Source organism: Cyprinus carpio, chromosome A9 (assembly GCF_018340385.1).
Source record: "Cyprinus carpio isolate SPL01 chromosome A9, ASM1834038v1, whole genome shotgun sequence".
Taxonomy (NCBI): domain Eukaryota; kingdom Metazoa; phylum Chordata; class Actinopteri; order Cypriniformes; family Cyprinidae; genus Cyprinus; species Cyprinus carpio.
Window position 1 is genome coordinate 28,062,849 of NC_056580.1, and position 26,116 is coordinate 28,088,964.

Below are 26,116 nucleotides of genomic sequence, written 5' to 3' on the forward strand. Positions count from 1 at the left end.
ACAATAAAAACAGAATTTGGGAAAAAATAAAATGGATTTCATAGGCCCTACTTATATTTGAACATTAATTTGTATATATATTTTCTGAGTACTTTTTTTGTATAAAGGACAACTGTAAACTGTATTACACTATATATATATATATACACACACTACCGTTCAGAAGTTTGGGATCAGAAAGTCTTGTAATGTTTTTTTAAAGAAGTCTCTTCTGCTCATCAAAGCTATATATATATACACACACTACCGTTCAGAAGTTTGGGATCAGAAAGTCTTGTAATGTTTTTTTAAAGAAGTCTCTTCTGCTCATCAAAGCTGCATTTATTTGATCAAAAATACAGAAAAAAAACAGTAATCTTGCAAAATGTTATAACAATATAAAATAATGATTTCTATTTTAATATACTTTAAAATATAATTTATTTCTATGATGCAAAGCTGAATTTCCATCAGCCATTACTCCTACTGTATATATATGTGACCCTGGAGCACAAAACCAGTCTTAAGTGTCAATTTTTCAAAATTGAGATTTATAGATAATCTGAAAGCTGAATAAATAATCTTCCATTGATGTATGGTTTGGGGCAAAAAAAAATCTAAATATTGAGAAAATCATCTTTAAAGCTGTCCAAATTAAGTTCTTAGCAATGCATATTACTAATCAAAAATTAAGTTTTGATATATTTACAGTAGGAAATTTACAAGATATCTTCAAGGAACATGATCTTTACTTAATATCCTAATGATTTTTGGCATAAAAGAAAAATCAATCATTTTGACCCATACAATGTATTGTTGGCTATTGCTACAAATATACCCCAGAGACTCAAGACTGCTTTTGTGCTCCAGGGTCACAAATATATATAGTTAAAAACTACTAAAATGACAAAAGCACAAAACAAAATTACAAAAACGTCAACTGAAATTAAAATAAAAACTTCAAAATATTATTTTAAAACCACAATAATCTCTAAATGATACTAAACTGACACAGTTTCAGTCATGAGTCAGCCTCTCAACACTAATAAACTGATACAAAATAACTCAAAAATCATTCAGATGAGTTGTTCGTTACCGCTCCATTGGCCAGACCATCGAAGCCATCGTTCACGATGTAAACGCGGTGTCCTGTGGCCAGACCGACCCTCACGGCTGACCGCACCGCAGCGTTCATGCCCGCGGCTGGAGCTCCCACGTTCAGGATGGCAATGGAGTACTGGCTCTGAGCAAAACAGACAGACAGCAGTCAGACAGAACGGATTTACAGCTGACCAACCCGTCACTGAGTGCCACGTCACCAGACTTTCACCAAACACTCACTCTTTTCTACAGGAAGTCTACGGAGGATCTGTGTTTGAAACGGAATTGTCCAAAAGATATGGTAAAACACAAATATGATAGTTACATGATGTACTCAGAGTGAATATATATATGCAGTATTTTACTTTTATCTTTTTTTTATTGTTTTTGATTCAACAAAACAACATCCGCTCAATCAAACAAAACAGGGAAGGGGGAGCAACAGACATATCAATATTTTTGATATTATCTGGAAGAAGAAAAAAAATGTTTTTTGTTTTTTTATGTGAACATTTACAGTTGTGTATAAAACTATTAATATAATATGAATTAAGGATTATATCACACAATCTTTCATGTTTTAATTTAAACAGTAAAACTTTTAATTTTAACAGCTGGGCAGCAGTTTGTTTGCCGAAAAATAACAAATTGATTACATTTTAAAATATTAATTCAGTTGTTAATGTTTCATGCCTTCATTTGATTACCAATAAAACAACATTAAATCATCAAAACATAAAAAAAAAAAAAAAAAATTTGATTAGAAATTAGTATTGTTTCAATACAGAAACAATACGGATTAAAATTAGAAATTTAATCAATTAAAAAAATTATTTTGAAAATTAGAAAATTAGAAAAACACAACTTCTAATTATTGTCAAAAATGTAATAAATTATTTAATTGCTTTAAAATTGGTCAACTGATTAAAAAAATTATTTAAAATCAGTTTTAAAATGTAACTGAAATAAAAAAAAATGATTTCAGCTAATTGCCATTCTCATTATATTTAGTTTTACTTGATGTACTAAAATAACTAAAACTAAAACCAAAATAAAATTTATATAAACTACTAAAAATGACAAATGCACACAACAGAATTGCAAAAACTTTAACTAAATTATTTTCTGAAAAATATAACATATTTCATAGGGCCCTATTATCATAATAAAAATTTTAATAAATTATTACATTTTTAATGTTCTATGAATTCCACTGATTAGACATGCTTTTTGATATTTAAAGTGTAACTGAAATAAAAATAAAATCTAAAAAGCTTTTTAGTTCAGCTAATTTAAACATTAAAAAAGAATCCAGAAAATTAAAACAGTAAACATAGAATTTGAGAAAAATAAAACATTTCATCGTGTCCTACACACACACACACACACACACACACACACACACACACACACATATATATATATATATAATATATATATATATATACAGCAACTTATAAAAATACAATTTTTTCTTGTATAATGCTGTAAAATCAGGGTTAAAGTGCTGATGTGTTACCGGGACAGCAGCGGGTTTCTGATAAGCCAGCAACTTATAAATGTTCCAGTTGTTCTCAAAACTCCTGTAAGCAACATTATTTGATTCATTATTACTCATTTATGTGGAAAACAATCATCTGCAGGTTTATCTATTAATAAACACAGATAATGATCATGTGACTCTCACCTGCCACGTAACTGGATGGCCTCTTCAAAACGCTTTTCATTCATGGCCTTCTGAACCTCTTTAGTCTTTAACAAACAGCAATAATTGTAAATAAATATTAATAAAAACTATAGGCAGCACTGTACAATAATGTTTCATTTGTTAACATTAGCTAACAACATGAATTAACAATGAAAAATACTTCTTAAGCATTTATTCATCTTTGCTAACATCAATTTTTAACATTTACTAACACATTATTTAAAATGAAAAGTTGTATCTGTTAATATTATTTAATGGACCTTACATTTTTATTTGACTTATCTGATTTACATTTGAAAAGATTAATTAAACTGTTATAGTTTTGTGCCTTGATTTGATTACCACAATTTTTGATAATAAATATGAATTTAAACATAAATACAGAAAAATTAAAACAGACAACACAGAATTTCTGAAAAAAAAAAAAACCTTTCGTAGGGAAAAATGGAAAAACGTAAATAAAATAATAAAATTGTTAATGTTTTATGAATTCAATTAGTGTAATTAGACGCGTTTTGATTATTAAAATTTAATTTAACCATTACTACGGAATCCAGAATTTTTTTTAAATGGAAAACACAGAATTTGTGAAAATTATTAAAACTTTAACTAAAATAAAAATGTAAAATTGAAAATCTAAAAATAAAAGCTAATTCAAAATATTAATAAAAAGTTAATTTTTACCATTTACTAACACATTATTAAAATCAAAAGTTGGATATGTTTGGTATATCAAAAAAATTTTAATAACATTTTTGAAGATTATCTGACCCAATTTTTAAAAAGTTTTGACATAACAGTTAACATGAGGGGGAAAAATAATAAGCATGAAAAATAATAATAATGTTTGGCTGGAAATGTAAGAGTTCAAGTTAAAAGAAAAAATAATAAAATAAAATAAAATAAATAAAATAAAATAAAATAAAATAAAATAAAATAAATAAAATAAAATAAAATAAAATAAAATAAAATAAAATAAAATAAAATAAAATAAACACCATGAGAGTTTAAAAACAGTTTGCTGAGCTGCTGAAGACTCACCATCTCCACTGCCTCTATTAGCGGGAGACGCACAGCCTGGTTTCCTGATAGGCCGATCACACAGGCGGGAGTGTCTGGCCCCGCCTCCAGCAGGGCCACCACAGCTTCGACACCCATCTTACTGCTCTACAGAACAAAAGACAGAGGATCAAAACACCCAAAACCTTTCTTCAACATCATGAAAACCGATAATCACGCCATGACTGAAAATGATTCTGCAGGTTTAATTGAAATGCTTTATTTACCAGCACTCTGTCAAAGGCTGAGGGCGTCCCGCCCCGCTGAACGTGACCCAGAACAGTGACCCGCGTGTCATATCCCAGCCGCGACACCACCAGCTGCAGCAATTACAAGTCACACGCTCATTCAGAATCATACACATTAGCTACCATCGTCTAATGTGAGTAGCCTTATTAGAGTGCAGATGCTTTTTGCTTTTTTAGCAAAAGCCTTTTTTATCTTTTATTCAGAAACTCAAAATTCCAAGAAAAAAGTACAATTGCAAAATATAAACTCAGAATTAAAAAAAAAAAAAAAAAAAAAAAAAAAAACAGTAAAATCGCAAGATTAAACTGAGAATTTCAAGAAAAAAGTACATTTGCAAAATATAAATTCATTATTTAAAAAAAAAAGCGGGATATATACTCAGGATTTTGAAAAAAAAAGTTAACTCGCAGGATTTAAATGAGATTTTCAAGAAAAAAGTACATTTGCAAAATATAAAGTCATAATTCTAAAAAAAAAAAAAGTTAGATATAAACTCAGAATTCTGAAAAAAAGTAAAATTGCAAGATTTAAACTGAGAATTTCTAGAAAAAAGTACATTTCCAAAATACAGTATAAACTTATAATTAAAAAAAAAAAAAATGCGGGATATATACTCAGAATTTTGAAAAAAGTAAAATTGCAAGATTTAAACTGAGAATTTCAAGAAAAAAAGCACATTTGCAAAATATAAACTCATAATTCTGAGAAAAAAAGTCAGAATTACGAGATAATGCATTTTTTTTATTCCAATAAGCTTCCATACAAAGCAGCTTCAAAACAATATACAGAAAAATAACAGTGTTGCAAAATTCACTAATTATAAATGACTTCAATTTCAGCTGTAAAGCAGCTTTACAGAAGAAAATTTTATATGACTTTATATCAGGCGGCTTAATATCACTTCTGTTGTTTTTTCAGATTGAATACGTGTGAATTGATGGTGAATCATATGAAAACACTGATATAAACTCACATCTTTGACGTAGTTGGAGGTGATGGGTTGACCGCTTCTGTTGATGGCTCCTTCAGCGATGATGATGATGTTCAGTCGGGATCCTTTACTGCGGCTCTGAAAACACACCCAGTTCTGTTAGTACAGTTATTTCTGCCTGATCTGACCTTTAAACATGACTTTTGTTTGTGCAACCTAATGCAGTCAGGCTGATTCATTCATATTAAATCATATTTTTCACTTGCATTAAATTAGATTTTTTTGTTTATTGAATATTATTTTGACTAATAAAAATACATTTCATTAATTGAAATAAAGCTAAAATGAAATATAAATATCTGATGAAAACCTTAAAAAAATATGTAAACATTCGACAGTTTACAAAATTCATTGAGATAAAGTTTACGATACGGTACTAAATTACTAAAACTGACTTAACAAATTAAAGCTCAACAGAAAACTAATACAAATGACAAAAGCACATAAAAAGAATAACATAATATAAAATAGATTAAGTAAAATAAAATAATAAAAAATTACTAAAAGTGAATTAAAAATATATTAAAGCTCAATAGAAATATACATAAAAACAAAAACTAACAAAAATTATTATAAATGACAAAATCACATTAAACCCGATATGATATAAAATACGCTGCTGAAGACTTGCCATCTCCAAAAATTCATTTTTATTAATTAAAATAAAACCGAAATATTTGCTGAAAACGTAAGATCTTAAAAAAATAATTACATTAAAAAAATTCACTGAAATAAAAAAAAGCACAGTACAGTTTAAGATACAGTACTAAATTACTAAAACTTACACAAAAACAAAAACTAATAAAAATGACAAAAGGACATAAAAAAATTAAACAAAATATAAAGATAAAGGCTACTTCAAAATATTAAATATAAATATTAGGGATGAACATTGTACCACAATTATACTATATTTATTGAAATTTGTTTATACTTTACTATAGGTTAGGGGTGGATCATTTTATCAGTTGTTTATTATTCATGCAGCAATTCATATTACTGTTATAGTTTTCATTAATAACCATTGCTATATAGATAATTACTTAGTCTAGTGCCCTTACGGATGTTTTTAGCATGACTGTGTGAAAATGTAACTTCTATCCTGAAAGAAATAGCGTAGACTAGTGTTTGCACATTTCATTCTCTAACCCCTCGTTCACTCCGCCAGCGTCTCGCAGCGATCATACCACGGACGCGGAACATTCTTGCAATCTGTCTTAACACGCAGACACTCAAATGAGGAGTTTTAAAAAACAAATTTAGGGCCCTATGATTTCCTTGATGTGGAAAACACCGACGGAATCACAGTTTAACATGGAATGTCACAGAATTTAATTAATAAAAAGTAGGTCATTACACTTAAATCAAATTGCGATATAGACTATCTGTAAATATTAAGCTGCAAAAGTCGATTTAAATATGAATCCTGCATGTTCTGTGTGTCTCTGTTAATGAATGGCACAGACGCGTGGTTTCGTTTATTAAACACATAACGTTACTGAAGCATGCGTGACGCTCGCGGTGATTTCAGCGTCTGCTGTCTCTCTAAATGAGGATATTAACACATGAAGAACATCTCCAGGACTGCTCTGAGAGTCTCTTCATGAGCAGTTGACCGTTTGATTCGAGTATAGCGTCATATCACATACACAGAACTGTAAAGGTATTCTCGGCAACCCGTCAAAATAAAAGTCCGGTTTAATTTAAAGACATATCCTACTACTACTACTACTAAAATGAAACAAAAATTATTTTTTAATGAAAAATCACGCAACATTTCTTCTTCAGGTTTTAATTTAAATAGTAAATCCCCTTTGTTTGCCAAAAAATAAGTTTGTTTAATTTTCAATAATTAAAGGATAAATTAAATTAATGTTTTATGCCTTCAACTGATAACCAGAAAAATTTAAAAACACAAAACAGAATTTCTGAGGGGGGAAAATTCATAAGGCTACATTACTAAAAAATTGAATAAATTAAGTTGTTTTATGGATTCAAATCATAAGACATGCTAAAACAGAAGTTGGTAACAATAAAAAATATGGTAAGAAAAAATAAAACATTTCATAGGGCCCTAAACTTAATTTTTGTTAAACTTTTAATAAATTGATAAGCTTCATGATTTTAATGAATTAGACTTGCTTTTTGATTGATAAAATTTAACTATTAAAAAGGAGTCGAGAAAAATAAAAACGGAAAAAAACAGAATCCAGGAAAATTAAAATGGAAAAGACGGAATTTGGAAAAAATAAATAAAACAGAATTTAGGAAAAAACAAAATGGATTTCATAGGGCTCTACAAATTCATCATTCAGAGAACAAATGTTATTTCTTTGCATGAAAAATGTACAGAGGTCCGGACCTCGGTGACCTCATAGCTGGTTACAGACATGATTACATGCTAACTGATGGCATTGATAAATCTGCTCACCTCTCCCAGCCGAGCGCACATCAGCTCTTCCCAGCCGTCCTCAGGAGGGGCTTCTGGGATAAAGAGCCAGTCGGCTCCAGACGCCAGAGCTGAAACCAGCGCTAGATACCTGCAGCAGAACACACACTGCTGTCAATCATTCATAATCGGTGTGTGAGAAAACGTCAGTGTGAATTAACAGTGTTGCCATCTGTCATTAAAATATAAAGCTGAAATAACATATAAATATTACATGAGTAACTTGAACTTAACAAATGTAAACAGAATTAGAAGAAATGTTGCATTGGCAACTGACTGAAATATAATAAGTTTAAAGTAATAAATTACTAAGACTGAAATAAAAATTAATTAAAGGTATAAAAATATATATTTTAATTAAAATTACTAAAGTAACAAAATTAGCAAATTAGTCAACTGTTTTAGGTAATAAACTTATTAACATTTAAATAAAAACTTAAAATATAAAATATACATATTAGGTGAAGAATGTAACGTAAAAAAAAATAAAAAAAAATTAGAAACTAACATAAAATAAGATTAAGTAAAATTGAAACAAATATGGAATAGCTATTATAAAAAAAACATGAATTTACTAAAGCTTCAACTAAAATGCAAAAATAAAAGCCAATTCAAAATACTAATAAATACAATAACAGTATGAGCAATACTAAAATAACATGCTCTAGTGGTTGCTAGGGCAATGTTAGGGTGTTTAGGTGGTTGGTAAGGTATTGCAAGGTAGTTGCTAAGATGTTCTGGGTGTTGCAAAAGCCATTCTCAAAAGTTGCTAGGGCACTGTTAGTATATCTGAGTGGTTGCCAAGCAGTGTTGCTATTGTTAACTAAAAATATAAAAAAAAGCATATAAACAACAATAAAATAAAACCATTGCTAAGTAAAATAAACTATTAGATGTAAACAATAAGCAAAATGTTGCTAGGCACCACTGTAAGATAAGATTACTGTGTAGGGCATTCTAAGAAATACCAGGTTTGTTGCTAGGGCATTGCAAGAATGTTTAGGTGGTTGCTAAGATATACCAGGTGGTTGCTAGGGCATTGTAAGAATGTTTAGGGGGTGCTAAGATATTCTGGGTGGTTGCTAGGGCACTTAGTAAAACATGTTTGGGTGGTGGCATAGGGCATTGCTATATGATAGCATATAAACAACAATAAAATAAAACCATTGCTAAGATGTATCGAGTGGTTGCTAGGGCACTGTAAGTATGTTTAAACCACTACTAAAATGTAAGACGATTTTTTGCTAGGGCACTGTAAGTATGTTTAGGTGGTTGCCAAGATATTTTAGGCTGTTGCTAGGGCATTGCAAGAATGTTTAGGTGGTTGCTAAGATATTCCAGGTGGTTGCTAGGGCACTGTGAGAATGTTTCAGTGGTTGCTAAGATATTCCAGGTGGTTGCTAGGGCACTGTAAGAATGTTTCGGTGGTTGCTAAGATATTCCGGGTGGTTGCTAGGGCATTGTGAGAATGTTTCGGTGGTTGCTAAGATATTCTGGGTGGTTGCTACTACACCACAATAATAATTCAGTGGTTGATAATAAATTCTAGGTCGTGGTTGCTAGGGCATTGTACCAATGTTTATGTGATTGCTAAGATATTCCGGGTGGTTGATATATCACGGGTGGTTGGTGTTTCCTAGGTCACTAAAACAATCTTTATGTTTTCTATAACACAGTAAGAATGTTTCAGTGGTTGATAAGATATTCCAGGTGGTTGCTAGGGCACTGTCTCTCAAATAATCCCAGATCTCAGGATGTTTACGTGTTTGTAATCTTCCCATGACAGAAACTCACCCGCAGTGGCGGCCCATGACCTCCAGCACGAATGTGCGCTGATGACTGAAAAACACAATCAATAAAACAACATGAGCAGGGAATCTGAGCCAAACATACTGTAGACAGACTTTACGTGAAACTATCTGTGAGTGAGACACATTCCCTCTGTGTGTTAAGAGACGAGCTGAGACAAGAATTCAGCACATTCACTGCATTCCTGAACAAACGAGGACAAATCCCCTGACGATCGACAGGAAATCACTGTGGCCACGAAGAAACCTTTCATTATCTTATATTTTCACATGTCTTAATTTCACTGAGATAATATTATAGGTTTTATCAGTATTTTCAATAAGTATTTATTTTTATATTTTCCATTTTAGCTAAAGTTTTAGTAATTTTATGATTTTATTTTTATATTTTCCGTTTTCATTTTAATAGTAGCTAAAGTGTTTGTAACTCTGTTTTGTGTTTTTGTCATATTTAGTAGTTTTGTTTTTAAATATGTCTATATAGTATTTTTTATTAATATTTCTTTATTTTTTTATTTATTTTAAACTAAATTAAAATACTTGTTTTTAAGTATTTTTAATATTTTATTTTACTTCAGTTAACATTTATTTTATTTAGGTTAACTATTTAAGTTTTAGTAATTTTTGTAAAGTTGTATTATATAGTTTTTATTTCAGTTTAAGATTTATTTATTTTAGTACATCAGATTAAACTAAATTAAAATAATACAAAAATTTAAACTTTTTATATTTTATTTTACTTCATTTAATATGAATTTTATTTCAAGTAATGAATTTAAAGTTTTCATTTTGTTGTGGAATTTTGTCAAGTTTAGAAGTTTTTGTAAATTTGTTTATATATTTATAATTAATTTTATCTCAGTTTAAAATGCATTCTTACAGTGCCCTACATCTAGTTAAACTAAATTAAAATACAAAAAATATTTTTTAATATATACATTTTATTTTTATTTCAGTTAACATGTATTTTATTCCAATTAAACATTTTTTTTTGTATGGTTTTAGTAAAGTTTAATGTTTTATTAATTTTGTTGTGGATTTTTGTCATGTTTTGTAGTTTTTGTAAATGTGTTTTTATATTTAATTTTATTTCAGTTTAAAATGTATTTATTTTAGTACATCTAGTTAAACTAAATTAAAATAAAATAAAAAACATTTTATTATATCTATTTTATTTTTATTTCAGTTAACATGTATTTTATTCCAAGTAATTAATTAAAAAAAATATATGGTTTTAATAAAGATTAAAGTTTTAGTAATTTTGTTGTGGATTTTTGTCATGTTTAGTAGTTTTTGTAAATTTGTTTATATATTTATATTTAATTTTATTTTAGTTTAAGATTTATTTATACTTTAGTACTTTAAGATTTATATCTAGTTAAACTAAATTAAAAAAAAAAAAACATTTTTTGATGTATATATATATATTTTATTTTTATTTCAGTTAGCATGTATTTTATTATTTTGTCTGGTTTTAGTTATGTCTAATAACTATCTGTTTGAATGTGTTTCAGACCTGGTGGCTGTGGTGGTGATGGCGTCGATGATCTCAGTGATGCGGTGGAGGGCCGAATCAGCGCCGATGGTCATGTCTGTCCCACAGAAATCATTATCGATGGAGCCCACCAGTCCCACGATGTTCAGGTGTCCGTGCTGCTTGGCCGTTTCCGCTGTGATTCGACCTGTGAAGAAGAAGAAGAGGAGGATGTGTTCGTGTACACGACCAGTTCATTCTGACCCAAAACAATCCACAGACATCCTCTTTGTGGCAAAATAGTTAGTTAAATGCTGCTGTTCATCAGTATCTTCAACATACAGTTATATAAATTATTAGTGCTATTGTGTACATTTTATATTCATTTTGTATTGTATTCATTTTAAAGCAAGAATATAAAAAGTACATATAAATAAATTGTACAAACCGCCACCCACACCCCGACTGTGGCATCAGGTAAACTGGGCCCAGCGGGCACATGCATTTACAGTAATCCTCTGGCACTCTTAACAGGTTTTTAGGATAGCGGCAATAACGGTTACTCCGAAGCATCAGACTTGAATCACATACACAGAACAATAGTCAGTAGAAAGTGAAATTAAAACTGATTAATAACTATTTATATTCGAACCCCTTTGCTATTTCTATATTTCTTGGCTGTGAACATCTGTAATAGAGGTTGGCTAGCTGGATGCAAACTCATGCCTTTTATTTGTTCCCCTGTTTGCTATTTCACATTCCTGTCACTGAAGCGTTGTGGCCAAAGACACAGAAGGTAACTGAAACAATGTGGTTTAAGGTCCAGGTGATCATAAGGGGTCCAAGCACAATGGTTTGTTGTGTAGATGATGCAGGTAAACAATGGACGTGTCTCTTTTCAAGTAAAAAGTATTATACGCACAACATGAAAATAGTAACAAATATAGTGTCCCTTCTTCACTTTTTCAGTAATGCGTGATAACTTGAAGATTGTGTCAATACTATTAAATAAATAAAACGTAAGGGTATTTCGGAGATGATAGTTTTTGCATAATTACTATATTGGGCTTTATTAAAGTTTTTGAAAAAAGAATGAATGTGTTTGCATTTTTGATTTATTTACATAAATGAAACATTTTCAAGTCTTTGAACAGATCTTGAAGTATTTGCTGTCCTGTGGCGCCATCGAGTGGACAACATTAGCATTGTGCCCTTCATTTTTGAAAAACATTATGAAAGGGCCAATATTTTTTGATTGATTATAAATATTTAATGATTAGTTTACTGATAATATACCCACATTAAAACATCGAATTTACTGATTCTGTATCTATTTTCATGCTAATCATAGAGATTTTCAATTTTGTCAACTACATTTTAAGCAGTGTTGAATGATTACTATGTGAGTTGCTAAATTTGTTTTTGTTTTTACAATTATAATACTAAACTATATAATGATGAAAAATACAACAGTTATTGTTTTCATAATATTTACTATTGAAAATCATTATTCTGTATTGTAAAGAAAGAAGGTTTTTATGACAACAAAAATGGTCATTACTAAAAATTAAACACTAATTTATTCATAGTTTTATTTTCTATAGGTTTAAGCACCTTTCGTAAATATGGCTGTTTCCCAATTTTATTTTATATTTGTTTGTTTGTTTTTTTTTTTTTTTTATAATAATTTTTTTTTTTAGGATTTACATTTAAAAAATGAGCCTACTTCAAACATTTTAACACGCAGCTTGAAACAAAACTGTTAATATTTATTATAGACCACTGTAACTGTCTATTATCTAAAAAACAAACACATTATTATGAAATAAAAGTTGTACACCAGTTAAACTGGACCGATAAGTAAATTGCTAACAATAGTTTAATAGAGCATGTTTTAGGTTTATAGGTGTTTAGATGCAGAAATTTAATTTAATTAAATATAGATTAATTCTTTTAGAGCAAAAAATAAAATAAAAAAAAAAATAATAATAATTGAATTTTACATGTGACATGAATACATACAAAAAAGCAGCCAAGAGACGAATGATTTTCCTGTTTTTATCTCGATTAAATTTAAAGACAGAAAAGCAGCTGTAATGCAGTGCAGTCATCTTTAATATTCAAATCCAGTATCATGATACACTTCAGATTTATTTCTCAACTGTTTATGTTCACTTGACTGGTTTTCGTTTATATTCGCCAAGCTATTATGTATTTTGAAATAACCTGTTCTTGATTCGTTCTTCTTCTTGCCAGAATCAGCGTCCGTCTGGAGCTCTCCAGAGATCGATGTTATTCTGCCCTTAGACAGTCTCGCGCTGTCAAATAGTCTTTCAATTTTCACAAACAAACAACGCTCACAAATACCTGAATTTAGCTCTTTGTGTGTTCTAATGGGTGGATTGTGTGCCTTCGCGGTAATATTTTATTTTAAAAAAGCTCTTAAAACTATAAAAATGCTTTTATTGTGGAGCTCGTGGTGAGACTGCACGCGCTGATGCAGCGGTGATTTCTTTCTGGTCTTTCTCACTGATCTCTGCCAAACATCATTTATTAATGAGATCTGAGCCGGTAATAATAACATATGTTGGTTCAGCTTGTCCGTGTGAATGAAACTGTGTATTTATTTTGTCCGTTCTCGCCCGCCCGAAAAACCATCACCGTGTTCTGGAGCGCAGAGCAATCGATGTGATGTTCAGCCCTTAGACCAAGGAAAATCTCACAAGCCTCATAAACACTCATTTTCATCTCTATAATATGTTCTTCTAATTGTTTTTTGTTGATTCGCCGCTGTGTTTTTAATGTAAAAGGCTGTAGTTTCTGTATGTACCTTTTTTTTTTTCCCTTCAAGTGTTCAGACGTCTCGCGCTGTCAGACAGGCTGCAGCAAATATTTCATTTATACATGTTTAACAGCTCACAAACATCTGAATTTAGCTCTTGGTGTGTTCTAATTGGCGGATTGTGTGCATCGCCGTAATATTTTATTTTTTAAAAGGTCTTAAACAGAATAAAACTCTTTTGTTGTGAGCTCGTTTAGACTGCACGCGCTGTTCGGAGCGGTGACATCTCTCGTCTTCTATCTCTCTGTTCTCTGTCGCCAGACATCAATTATTAATAAGCCCTGACCCGCAGCTAATATATAAGATATGTTGGTTTAGCTTGTCAGTGTGAAATTAAATTGATTTATTTAGTTGTATTTTTAAACGATTTAAAGTGAAACTAAGCGAGCCTCCTCCCTCTCAGTCCCGGGAATTGCTCCTGTAGAGGCGCATTTTCTCCTCAGACAATGAAAGTCTCAGCACACATACATTCCTCACACAGAGCCAAAAATCCATATGCAAATCAAATAGCCGACTTCCTGTTGGTCGTAGCTAATGACTGTAAATTAGAAAGTTGTCCGTCTTAATAAGACAAATATATGAACCGAGTTTGGTGTCTGTAGCTAAAACTAAGCCCCCCACTTTTGACAAAAGGTGGCGCTATAGAGTGCGCTCCTCCACGCCCTTTTATGACCTTTTGCCAGTGGTCTAGCTATCATTAATACTGATATGTGTTCTGAGTTTCATGAAATTCTAAGCATGTTATCTGCCTCAAAATCAGAATATATTATACAGAAAAATATTCCAGTTTGATATGTTGCCATGGCAACACTATATTAGATATCAATATCCCCTCAACAGTTTTACATGGGCCGTGTTTTGTCATTATTCTGATGCAGTTTGAAGCAAATTGAGTAAAAATAAAATGCTGAATTCAAAGCATTTTGAAAATGACACACTTCCTGCTGCCAGTTGGTGGCGCTATAATTTTGACTCCTAATAGTCACATATATGCGATCGGCATCATACAACGAACACATTGATGAAGTTTAATTAAAATCAGGAAATGTATGTGGATGTTATTAGACACTTCCTGTTTCTCATTTCCTCGCCATAATTTCAACGCCTCGCAACAAGCAAACCATTCGAGATATCAAAAACTCCCCTGGCAATTTTTGCATCCCCAATGTCTTGAGATCATGTTGACCAAGTTTGGTGGCAATCGGGTAAATAAAACCTATGACAAGTATATCAAATTCCAGAGCATGCACTTTTTACATAGCTCTAAATAGCTGACTTCCTGTTGGGCGGAGCCTATGACATGCAATACGAAAGTTGTTCGGCACAAATGAGATCTATATGTGTACTGAGTTTCATATGAATACGTGCAAGTATGTTTGAACTATACATCAACATTTCTGACTGTGGTTCCAGGGGCGCCGTAGAGCCCCTGTGCCACGCCCGGGTCTCAGCCTCTGCAGCCTCCTAATGGCCACAGATTCTAAGGGTGTGTGCAAATTTTCAAGAGTTTTTGAGCATGTTAAGGGCCCCAAAAGCCCCCACAACTTTGACGAAAAATAAGAATACTAAACCCTAAATAGCCAACTTCCTGTTGGGGCGGAGCCTATGACATGCAGTACGAAAGTTGTTTGGCTTGATGAGATCTATATGTGTACCGAGTTTCATATACGTCTACGTGCAAGTATGTATGATATATGGCCCTCCATATTCCAGGGGGCGCTGTAGAGCCCCTGTGCCACGCCCGTGTATCAGTCTCTGCTCGGCCCTAATGGCCGCAGGTTCCAATGTGTGTGCCACTTTTCAAGAGTTTTCGAGTATGTTAGGGCCTCCAAAAGCCCCCGGAAACCGTTGGAAAAAAGAAAAAAATAATAAAATTAATAATAATATAATAATAATAATAAATAAAAAAATAATCCTAAGAAAACAACAATAGGGCTCTCGCCCTCCAGGCTTGAGCCCCTAATAATACATAAATTGTAAATAAAATGTATAAATATGTTATTAAAAAAAAATACAATTAAATAAATACATCAACAAATGTAAAATAAAAAAAAAAAATAAAAAATAAATAAATACATCAACAAATGTAAAATAAAAAAAATATATAAATATTTATAACAGACTCAAAATGATTTGGGGAATGGGAAAAATACATAAATAATAATAATAATAATAGTAATAAATAAGATAATTATTAATACTTAAAAATTAATTATTTAAAAAATAAAATAAAATATTTATAACAGATTAAAAATGATTTGGGGAATGGGAAAAATATATAAATAATAATAATAATAATAATAATAAATAAGATAATTATTAATACTTAAAATTAATTATTTAAAAATAAAATGAAATATTTATAACAGATTAAAAATTATTTGGGGAATGGGAAAAATATATAAATAATAATAATAACAATAAATAAATAAGATAATTATTAATACTTAAAATTAATTATTTAAAAAATAAAATAAAATAAATACATCAATAAATGTAAAAAAAAAACAAGAATTATTTATTACATATTTAAAATGATGTGTTTCCTTCAGTGGAACAACTTCAGTGAAGTCACACACTCTTTGTGGTACAGCTGACTGCAGCTGAACTTCTTTAAACTAGGAGTAGCTTGTCTCTTGGGAAACTACAGTTTCAGAATGGTTTCCTGAACACTGTTGCAGAGTAAAACGGACTTTGATAATGGCCTTCATAAAGATTTATGAGATTCTTATCCTGAAGAGGTCATTCAGTCATTCATTTTCAAAACGCCCCTAAAAAACACATCATATCAAAAAAAAAAAAAATCACATAATTTTTTCCACATGAATTATTGTGCACAACATAAGAGAATGTTATTTTATTACAATGCAGAAAATATGGATGGAATTGCAGAATCCATTCATAAAATTTAACATTTCACAGAATTTGTTAATTTTTTGGCACTATTTTTCCATCTATGTTTTAATTTCAACAGCAAACCTCATTGTCCAGCAGTATTATTATTATTATTATTATTTTTGCAATAAATTACATTTGATTACATTTTAAAAGATTAATTAGTTTCATGCATTCATTTGATTGTCATTTGATAATTTTTTTTTTTATGTTTTATTAATTCAATTGCTTAGACATCCTTTTTGATTATAAAAATGTAATAAAAATGGAAAACATGGAAATTGGGGAAAAATAAAACAGAATTTGGGGAAAAAATAAAACGGCTGTCAAAGGCTCCTAATAGTGTGTGAAAGTATTTATAAATAGTTTTTATTCATTTTTATTTATATTTAGTTATATCAAGCTAAACTTAATGAAACTGATAAATGTTCCCTTGGAAACTAGGTGAAATAAAATAAGTTTATAATATATATATATTATTATATTTATATATATATTATTACAGTTAATGTTTATTCTATTTCAAGTAATGAAGCAAGTATTTTTTTATGGTTTTAGTTAAATATAATAACCCTGTCTGGCATATATATAATCATATCACTAATGATATTGAGCAGAAGAGGGTAAAATGTGCTTAATAATCATGGAAATTATTATTTTTTAAAATGGAAAAAAAATGGAAATAAATTGATTAAAACAAAAAAAGGAAAAGAAAAATTCTTCAATGAGCAACATTTAAATAACTTATTAAACTGTTACTGTTTAATAAATTCAACTGCTTAGACATTATTTTCGATTAATAAAATTGAATCAAAGTGGAACAAACAGAAATGGGAAACACAGAATTTGTGAAGAAATGAAAGAGATTTCATTCGACCCTAGTAATGTGATTTAGTACCTTTCTTCACCAGCTCTTCGAGGAGACCGCTCCACTCGGAGCGAAAGATGTTGGCCCCGGTGAGGCTGCCGTCCCCTCCACACACACACAGGTTAGAGATGCCACGCTTGACCAGGTTAAAGGCAGCAGCTAGACGGCCCTCTCGTGTGGTGAAGGCCTTACAGCGCGCGCTGCCGATCACCGTCCCTCCCTGAGTGAGAAACACACATGACACACAATGCATATGATCTAACCAAACAAAAAGAATCAACTACAACAATTCATCAAGAAAGAGCAAACTGTTCACAGATGCATGTCAGCGCTGCGGCCGAACAGTGGCACGCATGCATCAGAGTCAAGCGTTCACAGGAAATGCAGCACAGCAGTCAGCGCAGACATACAAATACAAAACACAAACAAACACTCCCAAACTCAAATTATCATTTTCAATTTCATATGTTACCAGATAAACAGATAAAATATTTTTAAAAATGTGTTTATATACTGTATAAAAATTTTATATATAAATTTTATAGAATTTTAAACTAAAAACAATCTAAATGAAACAAAAAAGATTAAATATTTTACCTGTTAATTGCATGCCATTATTATTATTATAATTATTGATTCAACTCCAAGTATAAAAATGAAGATATAAATATAGTAATAATAATAGTACATAACAGTTGTCCTTTAAAATAAAATATAAATATTTTTATAATAATAGCATATACTATATATATAGATATATATATATATTTATATATATATATATATATATAATATCATAGGCCTAATAATTATTTTATTTTAAATAAATATTTTTATATAATAAAATATCTACAAATTCTTAACACACACACACACACACACACACACACATATATATTAGCATTAAATATAAAAATAACTTTTATATAAATATTTTTATATATAATAAAATATATAAATATTTTATTTAATAATTGCATTAAGTATAAAAATGTAAACCTGTATGTTGTTATTTTTCCCAAAGATTTGAAAGGATCCACACAGAAAGGACATAAAACAGTTATAGACCGTGTGACTCGTGCACTATATTCAGAGTTATTTTGTGTGAGAAACAGAGCGTTGTTAATAATCTTGTCCTTTCAGATTAAACAATGTTGCATTGATGCATCAAACTCAGTTTCAGCCGTTGTGACATTAAACTTGACGCAATACATCAACAAATGTGATTGCAAATGAGATTTGAGGGCAGATGGAAAGTTAAGCATTGCACAATTTCACTGAAACAATAACGGCATACGGGTTTAAAATGACACGAGGGTGAATAAATGATGACAAATCTTCATTTCTGGGTGAACTGTCCCTTTAAAACTCTCCATGAACACTTTCAAACCAGATTGCGTGTTAAAAACTGCAGAAAAAATAACGCACACATACTTCGGCACAGAAATCTTAATATTAAGATCTCTGTCTGCTGGACAAGTAGGTAATAACTTGTAGGTAATAATTTGATACTCAATTCAGACTGAATTTCACTACTGCACGGAAAAGAGCATTTAGGACACTATATATGCATCATCTTTAGCAGGTTAACATGACACTTCTGTTTCTCTAAAGTGTTTATTTGACCAGCATTAGAGCTCATGCAGCAGGACAGCTTACCAGTTTACCAGCTGAAGAACACAGAACAGACAGAAGAGACAACACTGTTAAAAATCACTCGCATTCACTGAAAAAGAGCTGCAATTAAATATAAACATTAAAGAAAAATTAAATACTGTCTAAAATGTCTAAAACTGAAATAAAAATAATTGAATGGCTTAATATGAAAACTGAAAATGCAAAAATTAAACCTAATTTGAAATAGTAATACATACTATTATAGTATTAAAATAATATTACACTAACACTGCACTGCAGCAATAATATTGTAGTTTTTATTGGTATTTTTATTTTTTATTTTCCATTTTTAAGTTTTAGTAATTTTGTTGTGTTTTTATCATTGACATGAAGAACACTTAAAGAAATAAAACTGAAATAAAAATTAATAAAAGCAATATATATATATACACATAAAATAAATATAAATATAACTAAGATAGATATATACATACATATATATATATATATTACTGTTAGTTATTGTAGTATGAAGTCAAACTAAATGAAAATGTGAAATGCTGCTTTTTTCTTATAATTTTTTTACATTTATTTTCTATATTTATTTTATTTCAGTTAATGTTTATTTTATTCCAAGTAATAAAGATATTTTAACAGTTTTCATTTTTGTTTTAGTTAACACTGCACTGCAGCAATAATATTGTAGTTTTTATTAATATTTTTATTTTTATATTTTCCATTTTCATTTCCATTTTAATTTATTTTTTACATTTTAGTAATTTTGTTGTGCTTTCATCATTGAGATGTAGAACACTTAAAGAACTAAAACTAAAATAAAAATTAATAAAAACTTATATATATATATATATATATATATATAAGATATATATCTAGATTAAGATTATATAATTATATATATAAATACACACATACACATAAAATAAATAATATATATATACATTGTAGTTTTAGCTATTTTAGTATAAAGTCATACTACCGTAAATGAAAATGAGAAATGCTGCATTTTTCATTTTTGTTTTAGTTAAGTATATCAACCCTGTACAGTGGGATGTTTAACCCATGTGTCCAGAAGGAAGAGCTTATAATAGATGTTTAAATGTCTTTGTGCAGCTGTAGTAAAGTGTTGTTCACTAGATCTAAACTGCAGTTCTGCTGAGATCTGACTGATGCTCTTACCAGCTGAATTATATTGGTGACGCTTTGCCAGTTGGCCAGTTTAATATTGTCTCCTCCGTCTACCAGCCCACAAAAACCCATAAACCAAACAAAAAACAAAAATAAACAATAAAACACCTCATGTAAAAAATATAAATGTTATGCCACATTAGTATCATCCGTACATTAGCAAAGATCAGTGAAAAACATGAGCACCTCGTAAACCAGATACACCTTGGCGCCCACGTAGATGCCCATCCGGGTCACAGCGCGGATCGCTGCGTTCATACCTGCAGAGAGATGCAACACTAGTCTTCAGGTGAATATACAGATGATTAGTCCCACATTCATTCATGTTAATGAATGCTGCATACTCAGTTTATGGCTTTTAATATAGTGCAAATTAATAGTCTGATGCCATGTTAAAAAACATATTTCAAAATAATCAATAAATGAAAAAAATAATTATAATAAATAAATACTTATATATATATACTTACTGACGTTTAAAAGTTTGGGATCAGTAAGATTTTATTATTATTTTTATTTTATTTTATTTATTTATTTATTTTTTGAAAGAAATGCTTTTATTTAGCAAGGATCAGTTAAATTGATAAAAAAGACTTACAATAAAGACGATGACAATAAAGACTTATATTGTTAGAAAAAAAAATATTTTAAATAAATGCTGTTCTTTTAACTTTATTCAACAAAGAATCCTGAAAAAAAGTATCACAGGTCTCTAAAAAAAATAAAAAAAAAAATTAAATAAATAAAAATTAAAAATAAAAACAAATTATTAAGCAGCACAACTGTTTCCAACATTGATAATAAATCAGCATATTAGAATGATTTCTGAAGATCATGTGACACTGAAGACTGGAGTAATGATACTGAAAATACAGCTTTGATCACAGGAATAATTTATATTTTAAAGTGAATTAAAAAAGAAAACCATTATTTTAAATTGCAATAATATTTTACATTATTACATTTTTTTTCTGTATTTTTGGTCAAATAAACATTAACTTTTATTTCAGTTAATGTTTATTTTATTTCAAGAAAATATATATTTTTTAATGGAAATAATGTCAATTGCAATAATAATAATAATAATACTAAATAAATAAAAATAAAAATATAAAACATTTAACTATAATATAATTAATAGAATTTCTTATTTTGAAATATGATCTGCACATTGTTGACCTTCTGACATAAGCTGTATAGGTTTATACATTACTGTTACTTTTCTAGTAATTTACTAAATTTCAGACAAATTATTGACCGCGGAGGTCCAAACTGAAGCGTTCAACACATGATGAAATAATAATCATTTTAATAAAGGTCATTAGCTGAGCAGGAGGCAGTGAAGGTCAGTTTGCAGGTCATTTCGATCATATGGATTCCTGTTCATCATATAATCCTCATTTTGCATTTCGTTGCCATCGCATGCACAAACATGGCTCCCTACATAATCTACATAATCACATCTTTTATTAGTTCGCATGCATGTGATTCAGAAACAGAGGCCTCGCATCCGCTGCGCGTCACCTTGCGCGTCTCCTCCGCTCGTCAGCGCGGCGATCGCTCTGCCCGCGCCCGTCATCCGCAGCTTCTCCAGCCCCGCCGAGCTCATGCTGTCTCCGACGAATATCAGGATGAGGTTACCGTGCTGCTGTAGACTCTCAGTCCGGAGAGGATCGCTGACACCGCGTCTGTTGCACCGACTGACCTTCCGCGCAGACGCAAGGACGCGCTGAGAGTTTCGTCGGGAGCGCGCAGACGTCAACGCCCATTGTAAACAACACTACACTACACCACACTACAGCATCCTCCCACCAGCTCTAAAAAACAAAAAAAACAAAAAAAAAATAGCCTATAGTCCTAAACTAAGTAAGTTACTTTCAGAAATAAGTTTTCATACATTAACCCCTTCAGACCCAAATGGAAATCACCTATTTATTTTGTTTAAATGTTAAATGTTTTTATAATATGAGTAATGCCTGGTCACTGATCAACCAATCACAACGAATATATGGATGTGAGACCAATGAATACACAATACATATCACACAATCATATATTCATCAAAAACAAGCAGCAAGTACACATAAACACATACACACACAGGCTACTCAGATTCACAAATAAAAATTATTGCATTGATCATTCTGTGTTGTTTTCAAAATCTACTCTAGTACACAAACTCTACTTCATAAGTATGGTTAAAATATGAGGATTTTTATATTGCTTCAGTCCTGGCATCCATCGCAGTGGACATGAGAAAAATAAAATCTAATAACACTTTACAGTAAGGTTCATTAGTTAACTTCTTTAGTTAACACAAACTAAGAATGAACAATACTTCTACAGCATTTATTAATCTGAGTTCATGTTGATTTCAACATTATGCATTATTAAAATCAAAAGTAGTGCTTGTTAACTAGTTAATGCGCTGTGAAATAACATGAACTAACAGTGAACCATTGTATTTTCATTAACTAGCATTAATAAATGCTGTAATAAATGTATTGTTCATTGTTTGTGTTCGTGTTATTTAATACATTAACTAATGGAACCTCATTGTAAAGTGTTTCCAAAATGATTAAGCATACATCTCGTTTTTTTAGACTCATTATATATTAGAGAAGAGCAAATATCAAGTCGTTAATTTTTTTTTTTTGTTCAGTAGAAAGAATTCAGGTCTGAAAGGGTTAATTAAAAGGGCCACTAGTGCTAGCAATCCTTTAAATGCATGTCTAAAATTTAATGAAAGTTCAAATCGTTCAGTTTTACTTTTTTTTACATTTCATCATTTTGCAAACATTATGTGAACGCTACATTTGAATTTTTCCCGAATATTCTAAAACAAGTAGCAAAGTTTAAATATGTTAATGAATGTCCATCTTAAATGTTTCAGAAAGGAACATTCCATTTTGCAAACATTATGTGAATGTTACATTTGAATGTTTTCTGAACATTCCGAAACAAGTAGCAACATTTAAATACATTAAATGAATGTCCAACTAAAGCGCTGTAGAAAGGGAACGTTCCATTTCATTATTTTGCAAACATTATGTGAATATTACTTGTGAATGTTTTTGAACAAGTAGTTACAAGTAGAAACGTTTTAAATGCGTAAGATGAACATCCAACTAAAACGTTTCAGAAAAAACACTCCACTCCAGGAGCGATGTATAAATAATGTTTTAAGAACATTATTATAACTTTGAACAACATTCTTAAAAACACTACAAGAACAAACATCTGCACAAAACTTAAAAAAAGCTCCCCATATCACACAAAAAAAAATATTCCAGCCATGAAAATGTTGCCATAAAACACGTATATCAATAATTTTTAAACGTTTTAGTCACTATGAAATTTAGATTTCGAAAGTTTATCAAAGAGCATATTTTCACCTGTCGCCAAACATATGCATGGAAACAGAAGCCCTGATCACATTCAGAGGTAACCATAGCAACAGAATTTGGTTGAATTTGCAATTAAAAAAAAAAAAAGTTAAAGCTGCCATTTTGTGCTGTAATTTTTTAAATTCTAAATGATGCGATACGATTTTCTCACACTTTTTTTTTTAACAAAATTAGATTTAATGCAAATTATAAATGAAAAGGTGTCCTTTTATGATTTCTCAGACATGAAAATATGTCAAATAACAAAACCAAATTGATATTTTAAAACAAATAAACTGCATTCCCACACTTTTTTTTTAATGTTTTTTTAATTATTATAAAAACATTATGGGATGTTATAAAACGTTTTGTTTCCTGATAGATATGTTAAAATACTTTTAAGTCAACTGCATTATAAAAAAGCTAACTAACACCAGTGACGTTTCATGCAATTAAGTAAATTAGGAAAATGCAACCTAGATTTTTTTTTCTCATTGGCTGCAATACTCTGAAGACCTCATCCTCGGTATAAACTGCAAATGCAATAAAACCTGTGAACTTTGAACATGCAGTTCTATTTTAGATAAGCTATCTGGTGCTTCAACTCTGTTCTGCTTCGTACTTCATGCATAAGTGAATGTATTTACGGACATAAATAAAATATATCACATCACCAAATAAACAAACAAATCTATCTAAACTAAACAAACCATCAGATACATATGAACAGAATTAGGAGAGGCGGGAGAGTTTGGTACAGTACATCAGTGTTTATTCCATGCAGATGCTCTGCCTTGATTTTACACGTCACTCCTGCCGCACTGTACATACACAGGCTGTTACAGGAACTCATCAGGATCATAACACCATTCAAGATAAGGAAGGAAAAGACATGAGTAAGAAACAAACTGGAGGAGGAAAATGAGCCCAGAGCATAAGATATTCCGCACAAAAATAGTTCGTTTCAAATACCTGTATATGTAGTAGTTGACAAAAAATAGTTAATGGGAATAAGGACAGAGAAGACGGCAGGAGAAACGTACGGTTCATACTTTCAGTTCTCTGTGATGACACTGGAATTATCTTTACAACCAGCACACGTTTGTGTCACTTTATAACAAAGATTACATGTGAGCCAATAATCTCTCTTACTGATATTATTAATGTCCAGATATGTTTCCCCTTGTTTTCCACAGAAAAAGAAAATAAGGAAGCTTGTTTCTGCCACGTGAAAAATTCAGACTTTTTAACCTCACAATTCAGATTTTTTCCCCGCAATTCTGATTCTTTCTCTGATTACGAGACGTAAACTTATTATTATGACATATAAACTCAGAAAATTGAGAATGAAGTCAGAACTGTTAGATATATAATTAGAATTGCAAAATATAAACTCAATTGTAATTGAGAAAAAAAGTCAGATTTGCTATATATAAACTAAAAATTGTGAGATATAAAATCAGAATTGTGAAAAAAGTCATAGTTGTGATATGAACCTTTTTTTATTTTATGGTGGAAGAAAAAGCAGCAACTGTAAGACGTACAGTCAGATATAAACTAAGAATTGCAAGAAAAGAAGTTTATCTCTCACAATTGTGATATAAGTCGCAATTATCTCTGTGATTTTAATCCATGGCAGAAATGGGCTTCCATTAAAAAAAAAAAAAATTCTGAGATAATTACTGGATTCCTTTTAAGATGCCATCTGTAATACTTCAGAAGACAGTTCTAACATACATGAGACAATCATGAGATGAAGAAACAGCAATCTTACTAGTGCTTCAAAATAAATAAACAATCGTGTAGACCAGCTACAAAAAAGAAAGACATTTTTAAATTAAATTAAATTAAAATCATGATTTACAGGATTCGTGGTGGCGCCACGGCCGGAAAGACTTCATATACATCATCATACTTCATAACTCACTAAAAACCAGGCCTGATCTTTAGTGGAACATGTAAACGGAGAGAATGAGGTTGGTGCGTGTTTTCAGGTCACCTTCGTTACAATTAATTCACTTGATCACGTTACCATCATAACGAACAGAAATGATAAAAATAATGCAAGTAATAATGGCTGATTTTGCCCCTCAAAGACATGAAGTCAACATGAAAACCTGTTTTGCTTCTGCAATCTTAGTTGAAACTGGATTTTAGTTAAAAACGGACTCCGGGATGGAGCTGAAAAAGAAAGCAAAACGCAAAAAATAGTCATTTTTGGTTTCATGCTGACCTAAAGTTTGTTTGCAGGGGCCTTTGCTTTGTTCATGTGCTGCATCAAACTCACTGATACTGTAGTTTTAATGTGGAGTTACATCTCGCGAGGCTTCTTTTAGTAAGACGTCAGAAAATAATAATAATATTCACAGTTTATTTCACATGCCAGAAACACATCCGGCTGCATTTACCGATGATGCACGAGGCATTTTAACTAGTACTATAACATCTATATCTAAACACAGGGTAAATATGAATGCAAGAATT

The 26,116-nt window shown here is 30.4% G+C and overlaps 1 protein-coding gene across 2 annotated transcripts in view; it reads right to left on the reverse strand.

Annotated features, from left to right (window-relative positions):
- pfkla (phosphofructokinase, liver a) overlaps window positions 1-22,020 on the reverse strand; it is a 29,705-nt gene extending 7,685 nt beyond the window's left edge. Inside the window, exons 1-13 of one of the 2 annotated variants that reach the window (XM_042764357.1) lie at window positions 21,771-22,020; window positions 20,434-20,506; window positions 20,238-20,316; window positions 17,454-17,643; window positions 10,861-11,026; window positions 9,331-9,375; window positions 7,519-7,627; window positions 5,070-5,165; window positions 4,075-4,167; window positions 3,830-3,955; window positions 2,768-2,832; window positions 2,600-2,663; window positions 1,076-1,222 (exon numbers count right to left, since the gene is read on the reverse strand). In XM_042764357.1, coding sequence (XP_042620291.1) covers window positions 1,076-1,222; window positions 2,600-2,663; window positions 2,768-2,832; window positions 3,830-3,955; window positions 4,075-4,167; window positions 5,070-5,165; window positions 7,519-7,627; window positions 9,331-9,375; window positions 10,861-11,026; window positions 17,454-17,643; window positions 20,238-20,316; window positions 20,434-20,506; window positions 21,771-21,855 — 1,338 coding nt within the window. In that variant the 5' untranslated portion in view covers window positions 21,856-22,020. Of the gene's footprint in view, window positions 1-1,075; window positions 1,223-2,599; window positions 2,664-2,767; window positions 2,833-3,829; window positions 3,956-4,074; window positions 4,168-5,069; window positions 5,166-7,518; window positions 7,628-9,330; window positions 9,376-10,860; window positions 11,027-17,453; window positions 17,644-20,237; window positions 20,317-20,433; window positions 20,507-21,770 lie in introns of those variants that run through there. The other variant, XM_042764356.1, reaches the window with a different exon arrangement.
- Between the last annotated feature and the right edge of the window lie 4,096 nt (window positions 22,021-26,116).